At 36.0% G+C, this 13,177-nt stretch overlaps 1 protein-coding gene across 9 annotated transcripts in view; it reads left to right on the plus strand.

Annotated features, from left to right (window-relative positions):
• The first annotated feature begins 3,523 nt into the window (after positions 1-3,523).
• LOC105783622 (cytochrome P450 CYP749A22) overlaps positions 3,524-13,177 on the plus strand; it is a 30,705-nt gene continuing 21,051 nt past the window's right edge. For 4 of the 9 annotated variants that reach the window (XM_052626195.1, XM_052626197.1, XM_052626198.1 and 1 more), the window contains exons 1-5: positions 3,525-3,897; positions 3,992-4,233; positions 4,332-4,564; positions 4,661-5,039; positions 5,122-5,529. In XM_052626195.1, the coding sequence (XP_052482155.1) occupies positions 3,612-3,897; positions 3,992-4,233; positions 4,332-4,564; positions 4,661-5,039; positions 5,122-5,529 (1,548 nt within the window). In that variant the 5' untranslated portion in view covers positions 3,525-3,611. Of the gene's footprint in view, positions 3,898-3,991; positions 4,234-4,331; positions 4,565-4,660; positions 5,040-5,121; positions 5,668-7,366; positions 11,201-11,226; positions 12,768-13,177 lie in introns of those variants that run through there. The other 5 variants (XM_052626191.1, XM_052626192.1, XM_052626194.1 and 2 more) reach the window with 4 other exon arrangements.

Here is a 13,177-nt window from a genome sequence, read left to right on the forward strand (position 1 = left end):
TTAATCGGAGCACACAGCGCGACTGGTTTTTAACCAGAACCTAGATTTGACAGAACTTCGTAAAAGAATTAGGTGCAAAATCTTCGGATCAATGCCAATGAGAGTTTCGACTATTAAGTATCGATTTTGTGCTTCGATTGATCCTGTGACATATGACTCATCTAATATCAAAGGTGGTCGTATCTTGGAGGCGATGGTGCAGACTCATCTCGCTAGTGGATCACCTTGAGTTATATGTACAATCCAAATGAAGCACTTGTGACTTCAACATCTACTGCTGTTCGAGAGGAATACATGACCCTTGCCCGACACTCTGTTAGTGGGAGTTAGAACACGGAAGCACCTGTGTTTGGTGGCAGTATGGAATACACACCCCTGCACGACACTCCGTTAGTGGATGGGACATACGCCTTGGTGGGTCGATGTTCAATGCTAGAAATACTTACTGGGGAATGGCATCAACTTCTAGTGGTTGGCAATCCACAGTTGATTGGGGACGTTATGAAATGTGCATGATAAGCGATAATGTACTCCCTACGACATCTACTGGCGAGGGGACCTTGTACGTTACAATTGATGGTGGGTCAGATGATGAGTCTGATATGGATCCACGTCGAGAGCCCAACCCCGATGATACAAAAGTTGCATTATTTTTTGAACCAGAGCCTGTTCCAATCAAACCTGAAGACAGTGAAAGGGGTTTATATGAAGAAGAAGATCCACGATTCACGGCATACTCTCACCTCCAGCCCACATGCAAAATATTGATCTATCGGTAGATGATTTTTTGGAGTTTCTAAATCTACCACACAGAAGGCATGACCATACAAGTTTGTCATTGGATTCGGGTGAATTGGAAGTTGGTAAGGAGTTTTCCAGTAAGGATCGTTTTCTAGGTGCATTGAAACAATATAGCATCATGAATAGGGTTAACTACCACGTGGTTAAATCCAAATCTAGAAAGTTCAAGGCTAAGTGTGCAGTGCGAGACGATACATGTTCATGGAAAATCATGACTTCGATTAAGAAAAGGACAGGGTTGTGGGAGATAAAGAAGTTCACAGGTCCACATATGTTGTTTTGCCGGTACAATATCACTGGGTGTTTAGGGTTTTTGAATATTATTGTTATTATTTAATGTTGCATTATTTAACGTACTCATGAGTTGACAGGTGTTTCACAAGATCATCCAAGACGGATTCAGATATGATAGCGGGCTTAATACTACCGATGGTGAAGGTGGATCCTAAGACTTTTGTGTCGGTCTTAATTGCCAATATTCATAGCCAATTCAAGTACACACTTTTATACCGCAAGGCTGGATAGCCAAGCAGAAAGCGTTGGATAAGATGCACAGTGGGTGGGACGCTTCATATAATGAGGTGTGGCAGTGGTGTCAGGTGCTAGAGAGGTACGTCTCAGGTTGCGTAACAGACCTTGAAACGGGCAGTGCATACTACAACGAATGCTTGCTTCGTGGATGCCAAGTGTTCAAGCATTTGTTTTGGAGCTTTAAGCAATGCTGCGACGCATTTTTGTACTGCAATCCATTGGTACAAATTGACGGTACTTTTATGTATAGTAGATATACCCATCGACTATTCCTAGCTATGGCACAGGATGGTGGTGGGAGAATCCTTCCAATTGCGTTTGCAATAACACCGGGGGAGTTAGGTGACGATTGGGATTTCTTTCTTTCTAGGTTGGGGAGGCATGTCTGCCCCAACCTGAAATCTGCATTATATCGGATCAGGGCACTAGAATACTAGTCGTAATTGAGCGATAGCACACCATCAATATTGTCTAAGGCACGTTGCGTCCAAGTACTATAGGAAATATCGATTTACCACTGAAAGAACGACAAGTGACCAACAAAGGTATTTAATCGCCACTAATATTATTTCATTTGTAATATTCAATTTGTTCTGAATGGAAGAGTGGTATGTAATTATCGCTATCCACTTATATTGACAGATTACGAGATCAATAAGGACCGTCTTCATGAGACGTTGGTGCTTTCGCGGTCAATTAACAATCAAGGTCTACCTCTGTAACATAACTTTCGATCAGTGGACACAAGCATACGATGACAGTCTACGATATGGTCATATGACCTCAAACTTGGTGAAATGTATAAATTCTGTTCTAAAAGGAACACACTATTTGCCTATAATCTCCATTGTGCGGGAGACATACTTTTATTTGGTGACACTATTTCCAAAGTGATTAGCGAGTTATAAAGGCCAAATGCAGGAAGGTATGGTGCCGGAAGGTAGTGTAAGAAATTAACAGGCGTATGTCTTAGCCCCTGCAGTTTGAAAATTTTTTTATCTTTTTTCGAAAAATTCTATATGTTTCCGATTTAGTCCCAACTTGTTTCTAATGTGTTTTTAGGGCCTCGAGGGCTTGTATAAGGGACAATATGTATGTTATTGATTGACTTTGCTATGATTGATGTTGTGATATTAAATGTTTAAAATTTTTAATAATTTTGAAATGTAAACTTCGGTAATGCTTCGTAACCCTATTGTAACGACGAATACGGGTTAAGGGAGTTACAATGTCAACTATCTTATACGAAGATAATGCAGCATGTATAGCTCAATTGAATAGAGGTTATATCAAAGGTGACAAAATGAAACATATTTCACCAAAATTATTCTTCACCCATGATCTTGAGAAAATAGGTGATATAAATGTTCAACAAATTCGTTCTAGTGAGAATTTAGCAGATCTTTTTACTAAGGCATTACAAACTTCAACATTTGAAAGACTACTACAGAAGATTGGAATGCGTCGACTCAAAGATGTAATGTATTGTTGCCATAAGGGGGATTCTATAAACAAGTTTACTCTTTTCCTTTAACCAATTTTTTGTCCCATTGGGTTTTCCTGGTAAAGGTTTTTAACGAGGCAGCTTGTAATAGAAGATTGTGCACTCTTTTTCCTTCATTAGGTTTTTTATCCCACCGAGTTTTTCCTAATAAAGTTTTAACAAGGCACATTATCTAACAATAGACATCCAACGGGGAGTGTTATGAATATCTTATTAAGTGGATGTCCATCGTGATTAAGATAAAGTTTTGATGTATTTTAAATTTTAATAGTTATTAGGATTAGATCTCTACTTCTTTTATACTTTTATACCTATAAATACGCACTACGATGAAGTATTGTAATCATCCCTTTCATATTTTTTTTGTTATTTGTTCTTTATTCTCTCCATCTCTCTTTATTTTATAACAGATAATTATTATATAATTATTTTGGCTAGTTAGTTAATTTAAATGTAATTGATTATAAATTAATTATTTAGTTTTATAAGGACTAAAACTGATGATATAACTTAATTGTAATCGGTTAAAATTTTCAACTTTTAGCTACTAATCAACTGGTTCAATTTATTTTATATATATATATACACACACTTGCGTAATGAAGATTATGATTGCAGACGATGCCAAAATTAGAATTGGCCGACATCTTATCATCTTTTTCCTTTTCCGTTATATAAGTCAAAATCTGACATCTCCCATATGACATTGATGAACTTAACATAATAATAAAAAGAAAAAAAAAACACAGTTCCTGGTTAGCATTATCTGCAAACGATGAATTCCATGGCAAACGTATCTGTCCTTGTTGTAGGCGTTGTTTGCCTCTCTCTGGTTATAGCTCTAATCAAAGTCCTACACAAATATTGGTGGAAGCCACTTCGGATCCAAAGTTTACTGAGTAGGCAAGGAATCAATGGACCCCCTTACAGATTCATCCATGGAAACAACAAAGAGACCATCAAAATGAAACAGGAAGCCTTGAGAAACCCCATGCCTACTTTATCACATGATATACTGCCCAGGGTTCAACCTCAAATTTGGTCAAGGATCAAGTTATATGGTGAGCTTTAAACACCTTTTTTTTTTTTTTCCGTATGTCGTTTTCTTTTTATTTGGGGAAATAAGTTAACCTTCTTTTACTACTGTGGGGTTAGGGAAAAACTATCTAAGTTGGACAGGTTCTAGAGCTATGCTTGTTATTACAGAACCGGAGCTTATCAAAGAGTTACTTAAAAATAGTGAAAGAGCTTTCCCAAAGAGGACTAGCAGAGAAAGGAAGAAAGAAGACGATTTCGTTCTTAAGATACTAGGGGATGGGCTTGTGACATCAGAAGGTGAGAAATGGGCAAAGAAAAGGAAATTGGCAAATCATGCTTTTCATGGGGAGACCTTGAAAGTATACTTCTAAAACAATTTCTGGAATTATCTCTTCTTATAAATTGTTTATTGAAGATACTTTATTTAACTTTATTGTGTGAATGATGGTTTTGGCAGAGCATGACCCCTGCAGTGATTGCTAGTGTTGAGACGATGCTGGAGAGGTGGAAACTATTAGAAGGCAAAGAAATTGAGGTGTTTGGAGAATTTAGATTGCTGACATCAGAAGTGATATCCAGAACTGCTTTTGGTAGCAGTTATTTGGATGGGGAAAAGATTTTTGACATGTTGATGAAGTTGTCTGTCATAACAAACAGAAACATGTTTAAGGCTAGATTTCTTGTCATCAGGTAATAATTTCCTCTTTTAAGTTAATCTCAAATTAACTAGGAAATTAGTATGTATATTTAGCTCATTTTTTATGTTATTTTATTTTATTTTTGCAGCAAGTTCTGGAAAAGTGCTGATCAAATTGAAGCAGACAAACTTGAGAAAGAGATACACAATTGTGTGATGAAGATAGTGAAGAAAAGAGAAGAGAAAGTAGCTAATGGAGATGCCAACAGCTTCGGCACTGATTTTCTTGGATTACTTTTAAATGCTTACCATGATACAGACAAGAAAAACAGGATTTCACAGCAAGATCTGGTTGATGAATGCAAGACATTTTACTTTGCTGGACAAGAAACAACTAATTCTTCACTTGCATGGACTGTCTTGCTTCTTGCAATCCATCCAGAATGGCAAGAGAAAGCGAGGCAAGAAGTGATCAAGATCTTCGGTAATCAAAATCCGAATCCTGAAGGCATTGGCAAACTCAAGATTGTAAGCAAATATAATCTTCTACCACGTTTAGTTGAATGAATGTCGTGTTCTGACATGTTTATTTTTCCTTGTTTGCATACAGATGACTATGATCATTAATGAAACACTAAGATTATATCCTCCAGTAAGTTCCATGGTAAGGAAGGTAGCAACTGGCGTTCAATTGGGAAAGCTGATTCTACCAGCTGATTTGGAGTTGCTTGTCCCAAATCTTGTACTTCACCATGACCCTCACTTATGGGGAGATGATGTAAATGTTTTCAAACCCGAGAGGTTTGCAGAAGGGATTGCCAATGCTACGAAACATAATTCAGCTGCATTTATTCCGTTCGGGTTGGGACCTCGATCTTGTGTGGGAATGAGCTTTGCGTTGATGGAAATGAAGATGGCTCTTTCGATGATTCTACAACGCTTCACCATTTTTCTTTCTCCTACCTACAGCCACTCACCATTTACCCTTCTTTTGCTTCAACCACAACATGGAATTCAGGTAATGCTTCATTCTCTGTGAATTAAAGCCTAGACATGTGAATAGAATAGTGCTTAAAAAATAAATGAAAATGATATGTAGTTTCTATTTTATAGTTATGTTCATTAAAAACTCAATGGAACAATGCACTATCACTAATATGTCCTGGCAAAAGATTTCTAACATGCAGTGTTTAAAAAAGAAAGAAAAAAGTGAAACCCTGGTTGCCAATAAAACAACAGCAAACAGCATTGTAGTAACAAAATTGGAACCTTTGATAGCATTCAGTGTCATGAAATCACTAAAAATTCCCCCTTCATGCGAGAAATAGGCTTAAAGTTTTCCTCTGCCTCATCCTGCTGCCTGATATCAGTTTTTGATGCTCTATCAGGATGAAATCTTAGCAATGCTCATTTATAAGCTGCTTGCACCTGAGATGACCATTAATCTTTGTTAGAAGAATTTGATATTTTAAGATGGAATAAAATTGATCCCCTCACGATCTCACAGCATAAGAACTATATCCAGAAGTTAATGAAACAATAATGTGATTATTAATTTAACTGCTGAAACAAAATGAGGCAGACCACCTGATTTGATAATCGATGCAATTTGTTAGATTGATAACAAGATATATATAAATCAATCAAAATCCTTCTTTGGATCACTGAAAAGAAAACATACTAATGTCGATAGGATATAAACAAATTCCAGTTTCACTCACCTCATTACCCGAGCTACAAAGTAATGTGGCCATATCGATGCATGAGTTGTCCAATTAAGTAAGCTACTTTCTTACTTTGTCCAATTAAGTAAGCTACTTTCTTACTTCAATCCGTAGTTGCTCTTTGAAGTTCATATCTTCCTCATTGTGAAGCATAAATCATTTAAAAAGTGAAGACATGATTAGTCAAATATAAGGAAAAACAAATGAAGTTTCAGCAAGTTGCAAAGGGAGAACAAGATATATATTTATGTACCTTCTTTTGAGCCTCCCTTCATTTCTTCCAGGGTGTTGCTTTTGCTGTCTCTCCATATTTAATAGACACATTTCAGCCTTTTTTTTGTTGGAAATGTGATGAGGGAAAGGTTGAAACAGAAGCAAAAAATGATCAAAAATGGAGAAGAATAAGTTTAGATGAGCTTGTTTCGTTAAAAAAGTGATACAAAATTTACATGAAGGATTAAGCTTAAATAAGCTGAAAATAATAATAAAATATTACAACTTGGCTTAATTAGTGACTAGATTCATATAACTTCTTTTTTATTGGCTAGTTTCTGTCTAATCACCTGTCAAAATGTCTAATCAAAATTTATCACAAGTTTAGTGCAAGTTGGCAAGTTGACAACTTGCTGAGTGAAGAGCTCGCAAGTGAGCTCTCAAGTTTGGTGAGTTCGCAGTGCTGGTGAGCTCGCACTTTTCTAGTGAGCTCATAGTTTTGTAGAGCTTGTATATTTGGTGACCTCGTGGTTTTGGTGAGCTCGCAGTTCGTAGTTTATAGCTCGCAATTCACATGGATGGTCATTTCGCAACACTCCTCCTTGACCTCTATACTTTGAACTCCAATATCATAACATAGCTTTTCAAACCTCATTTTCCCAAGAGGTTTTGTTAAAATGTCAGCCAACTGATCTTGTGAATTGTAGTGAACTAATGTGACTTCCTTGGCTTGCTCCACTTCTCTCACAAAATGATACTTGATTTTGAAGTGTTTTGTTATACCATGGAACACCAGATTTTTTACAATTGCAACAGTACATTGGTTATCACACTTGATCTCTATTGCTTCTTCTTGCTTCAAATTTAAATCATTCAGCAGTTTTCTCAACCAAATAGCTTGATTTACAACTACTGCAGTTGCAACATACTCAGCTTCTACAGTTGACTGTGCTACTGTTTCTTACTTCTTCAAGCTCCAACAAAACACACTCGATCCTAGAGTGAAGAAATAGCCTGAAGTACTCTGCATATCTTTAGAAGATTCAACCCAATCATTATCTGAATATCCAAGTAGCTTGACCTTTTCTGTCCTCATAAACTTTACTCCATGATCTAAAGTTCTACTTATGTAACGTAAAACTCTTTTTGCTGCTTTGTAGTTTTTCATATTACAACAATGCATGAACTTTGATAACAGACTTACAGTAAACATGATGTTAGATCTGAATGCTGTCAAGTAAAGCATACATCACAATAAGCTACTATAGCTTGTTTTATCAACCTTTTCAACATCTTCTTGTTGGTGAGCTTCTCACCTTGAGCGATGAGAGTGCTCGCAGGTTTGCAATTCTCCATACCATATCTCCGCAGGATTTTTATCGCGAACCCCTTCTAGTTTATGAAGATTGCATTTTGAGCTTGGTTCACCTCTAGACTGAGGAAGTATGTCATTTGACCTAAGTCTGACATTTCAAACTTATCTTGCATCTGGTCCTTGAATACAATCACCAATTTGTTGTTGCTGCCAATCACAAGTAAATCATCAATATATAATAAAATAATGAGGAGTGTTTCATTACCAATTTTATTTACATATAATGTGGGTTCACTGATGGTTCTTTCAAAACCCATCTTTGTAAGATGCCTGTTAATTTTTTCATACCACGCTTTTGGTGCTTGCTTAAAACCATACAAGACTCTATGCAGTTTGTACACCTTGGCCTCGCAACCAGGTATTGTGAACCCTTGTGGTTGTTCGACATAAATCTCTTCCTTCAGAAAACCATTTAGGAAGGCTGACTTCACATCCATCTGATGTATTCTCCAACCTTTTTGAGCAGCAAAATTCAATAGTAGCCTTATAGTGTCTAACCTTGCAATAGGGGCAAAGGTTTCAGTGAAGTCCACTCCATAGTACTCGCTAAACCCCTTCACAACCAACCTCACATTATATTTGTTGACTAATCCATCAGGATTCATCTTGATTCTGAACAACCACTTAACTCCAATCACTTTCTTGTGAATTGGTTTATCCACAAGCTTCCAAGTTTCATTTTTGTTGATCATGGTGATATAATCTTTTATAGTTGTTCCCTATTCAGCTTCTTGAGTAGCTTCTTCAAAAGTGACTGGTTCTAGCTTTGCCAAATTACACTGTTGATAGATTTCAATGATGGACCTGGTTCCTTGTACTGGTTGTTAATAAACTTCATCATTTTCAGTTTGGTTCCTAATGGTTTGCAGATTAGGTCTTGGACTCCCTTGTCCACACATCTCTTCCTCTACTGTAGTCCAATTCTAGATTTTTGTTTTATCAAACTTCACATCTCTTCTTATGATCATTTTCTTGGTGAAAGGATTATAGATTTTGTATCATTTCTTAACATTGGAATATCCAACAAATATCCTTGGCTGCGATCTACTTTCTAGCTTGCTTCTTTTCTATTCTAGAACATGAACAAAACATGTGCAACCAAATACTTTTAAATGTGAAACAGAAGGTTTAAAATCATACCAGGCTTCGAATGGTGTTTTCCCTTCAACCACTTTTGTAGGTAGTCTATTTAGTAGATAAACAATAGTGTTTACTGCCTCTGCCCAGAAATCATTTGGCAATTTACTTTCAAACAGTAAGTAGCAAGCCATGTTCATCATAGTTCTATTTTTTCTTTCACTTACACCATTATGTTGTGGAGTGTGCATATTGCTTAGTTGATGATAGGAACCAGTTTCTTTGCATAATTTTTCAAACTTTTATGAGGTGTATTCTACCCTATTGTCTGATCTTACCATTTTGAGCTTGTAGTCACTTTGGTTTTCAACCATGGCTTTAAACTTGAAGAAGATTTTAGCTACATTAGACTTGTTCTTCATAAAGTACACCCAATAAAACCTTGTACTGTCATCTATAAATAACACAAAGTATCTACTTCTATTTAGCAAACTTGTTTTCATGGGTCCACAAGTGTTAGTATGTACTAAGTGCAATTTTTCAGTGGCTCACCATACTGTGTTTGCGGAAAATAGAGACCTCCCCTATTTTCCAAGCTAGCATACCTCACATAATCTTCATGTTCCACTATATTTGATAAGTTTTCAACCAAGTTATTCTTGGACATTTAAGGTAAGGATTTGTAGTCAACATGTCCCATTCTTCTGTGCCACAATTTTGTTTCATCCAGCGAGCTAGTATATGCTGTTGAAGTTGCTAAGTTCCAGTTCACAGCAAAACTTCTGTCTATCATCTTTGTTGATATGAGCTCGCATCCACTTGGATCAAGAATTAAACATTTGTATTCCTTGAGAACAACAGAATAGTTTTTCTCAAGTAGCTATCCTACACTTAACAGATTTTAATCTATGTCAAGAACTAAAAGAACATCTGTGACAAGTTTAGTACCTGATGCAGTTTTGATCAAAACATCTCCCTTTCCAACTACTTCAATATACTGGTCGTTTCCAACTTTCACCTTGGAATATAACCTTTTGTCCACATTCTTAAAGATGCTCACATCTCCTGTCATGGTGTTGCGAGCTGGGCTTCATAGGAAACTATGAACATGAGTTCTTCTACTTCTACTGTCTAAGATTCAACATTTTGTTGTTGAGTATGCCCTTTGTTTTTGCATACTTTCTCTATATAGGCAAACTGCTTGCAATTTTTGAATTGAGCGTTAGGCCTGAACTAGCAAAACTTCTCAAAATGCCCTAACTTTTTACAGTGTAAGCATGGTTGATATTTTTTCTTTCCACCTTCTTTCTTTGACTTCTCTTTCTTATCTGACCAGTTTTTTTCTTTCTGACTTGAGAAGCTCACATTTTATTTTTGGCTTGAAAAGCTCCTTCAACATGTCCTTCTTTGCTTGCCCTTCTTTGTTCTAGAGCATATAGAACATTGATTAGCTCTAAGAGTGAGATGGTTGATAGATACCTTGAATCTTCCAGTGAGGATATTTTTGATTCGTATCTCTCAGGAAGTGTGAAAATGACCTTTTCAACTACTCGACTATCCACAACTGGTCACTTAACAGTCTTATCTGGTTCACCACTACCATGATTCAATCTGAATATTGCTTCATAGTCTCAACTTCCTTCATCTTGAGGTTTTCAAAATCTAGTCTGAGATTGATCATCTGTTGTTTCCTTGTCTTCTGTGATCCCTGGAACTCCCCCTTGAGCTTATCCCAAGCTTTTTTGGAAGTTTCACAAGCCATAATTCTTGTAAAGATCACGCCTGAAACATCATTTTGTAGACAGGACATCGTGTTGTGTTTTTGGCACATTCCTCATTGCGATGTTTCATTTGAGCGAGTCTGAGAGTCGGCCTCAACACTGGTGGTTCTATTTAAGCATTTACAACCTCCCAAAAATCAAAGGCTTAAAGATAAGTTTTCATTTTTACTACCCAAATGTGGTAGTTTTCTCCTAAAAAAATAGAGGTTGGTGGTGGTGTAAAGTTTGCTACGTTTTCATGAAAACAAACCCTCAAAGTTAAAATGACTCTTGATACCAATTGTTGGTAATTTGTTGAAGGAAAGGTTGAAATAGAAGCAAAAATTGATCAAAAATAGAGAAGAATAAGTTTAAGATGAATTTGTTTCGTTAAAAAGTGATACAAAATTTACATGAAGGATTAAGCTTAAATAAGCTGAAAATAATAATAAAATATTACAACTTGGCTTAATTAAATGACTAGATTCATATAACTTTCTTTTTTATTGGTTGGTTTTGTCTAATCACCTGCCAAAATATCTAATTAAAATTTATTACAATTTCAGTGCAAGTTGGCAAGCTGGCAGCTTGCAGAAGAGCTCGCAGGTCTAGTGAGCTTGCACTTTTTTGGTGTGCTCATAGTTTTGTAGAGTTTGCATATTTGGTGAGCTTGTGGTTCTGGTCAACTCGTAGGTCACAGTTCGCAGTTTGCAACTCGCAGTTCGCATGGATGGTCATTTTGCAACATTTTTCCTTTTTCCACAATCTTTGAGACACTTCTGTCTAGAAAAGAACTTAGTTAAATCTATCTTAAGCAAGCAATTATTCCTTATATTGCAACAAGAACAACCAAAAAGATTGCATTTCATGCAACATTAAAAATCTTTCTATTTAAAAGGTACTATAGAAGCCCAAATTCACCCGGGCCCATAAAATTAAACAAACCTAATCCATTACCCCAGGGCCCGATAAGCCCAAAACACTTAAAATTTTTAGAAAATCCTAGCCCCTAGCAACCCTTCTGGCGCTGCTCCTTTGTCCTCCACGTGAATGGACACATCTCCCGAGGTTTGACGCGTCTTTGCCGCCGGTCACTTGCAAAAGAGAACAGTGCACAACAGTAACAAAGTTATATAAAAATATAGTGTAAAATCGGCTATAAATGGCCTGAAAAATATTGAAAAAAGGGGGATTTTGTATGAAAAGAGATTAAAAAATAGAATACAAAAAGAGTTGGTTTTTCGTTTCTTACGATTCTGTTCTTATTTTTTTTTGAGATCTACTTTTTTTATTTATTTTGTTTTAAGAAAGTAAAAATAAAAAAGGAGAAAAGGAAAAGCTTACCTGAATCGGCCCTTTGCTGCCGATGGTTTCAGATTTAGGGAAGGGCTAAGACCTTTTTTCCTCCTTGTTTCCCCGTTCTAAAATTTTGGTCTTCGAATGCGTTTCAAAACCCTGATCGGGAATGCCCTCGTGTGACGACCGAACGTCTGTTACGGCGGCTCAAGCAATGGCATTGTTGGCCAGACTTTGAGAGAACGAGAGAGAGTTTTCAAACTCTCTGTTTCTTTTTCAAAAGGGGTGGCTAAACTGATTTGTTTCCTCTGTTTTTTTGGTTTTTTATATGGGGTAAATACGACGCCGTTTTGAGCCCTTGATCAGTGGCCAAAACGACGCCGTTTTGTCTTAGACCCGAGATTGATCCCACCCACTCCAGGATCCGCGTGTTTTTAGCGGAAGGGCTAATTCGCTTTCAGCCCTTCCGTTTTTTAATGATTTTAAAATTAGGTATTCATAGTTTTTTTAATTTTGCCCCATGATTTGTTTTACATTTTCAAGTTAATCCTTGCTCGAACTACAGCGCTTTGGGGAAGGGAAAATTCCCATTTTGATCCCCCTTGTCATGCACGTGTTTAGAGTAGTCCCTCCTCTTAATTATTTACGGATTTCTTCCCCGAAGTTCTGTCTTAAGTTCAAATTAGTCCCCTTTTTGTATATTATTGCTATTAATTAATTTTAATAATGTTATCATTATTTGTACTATTATTATTATGTTTAATACTGTTATTACTATTACCTTTTTATTTATATATTTTTACTATTATTATTTATCTATTTAATATTATTGTTCATTTATTAATGCATGATTATTTATTGTATTTCTTATTTATTATTATCACCATGTATTTATATGTACTTTTGATCCCAAGCTTCATTATATATACATGTACATACAAACATGTTTGTCTTTTATGTTTTATATATGTGTATATATATATACGCATACGTATGTTACCACCCATACATATATCTTTTGCATTTTTTCTTTATAATTTGAAATACATATATACATATATTTTTAATATACGTTCATATGAGTATTTTATATTTCATATGTTTTACCTATTTTGTAGCTTCAAAATACATTTATATACATACTAGTATATTTTCATACATTTCATAATTTTATACATACACATGCATTTTTATAAAATATATATCTATATATAAACATAT

Source organism: Gossypium raimondii, chromosome 13, assembly GCF_025698545.1.
Source record: "Gossypium raimondii isolate GPD5lz chromosome 13, ASM2569854v1, whole genome shotgun sequence".
Lineage (NCBI taxonomy): Eukaryota > Viridiplantae > Streptophyta > Magnoliopsida > Malvales > Malvaceae > Gossypium > Gossypium raimondii.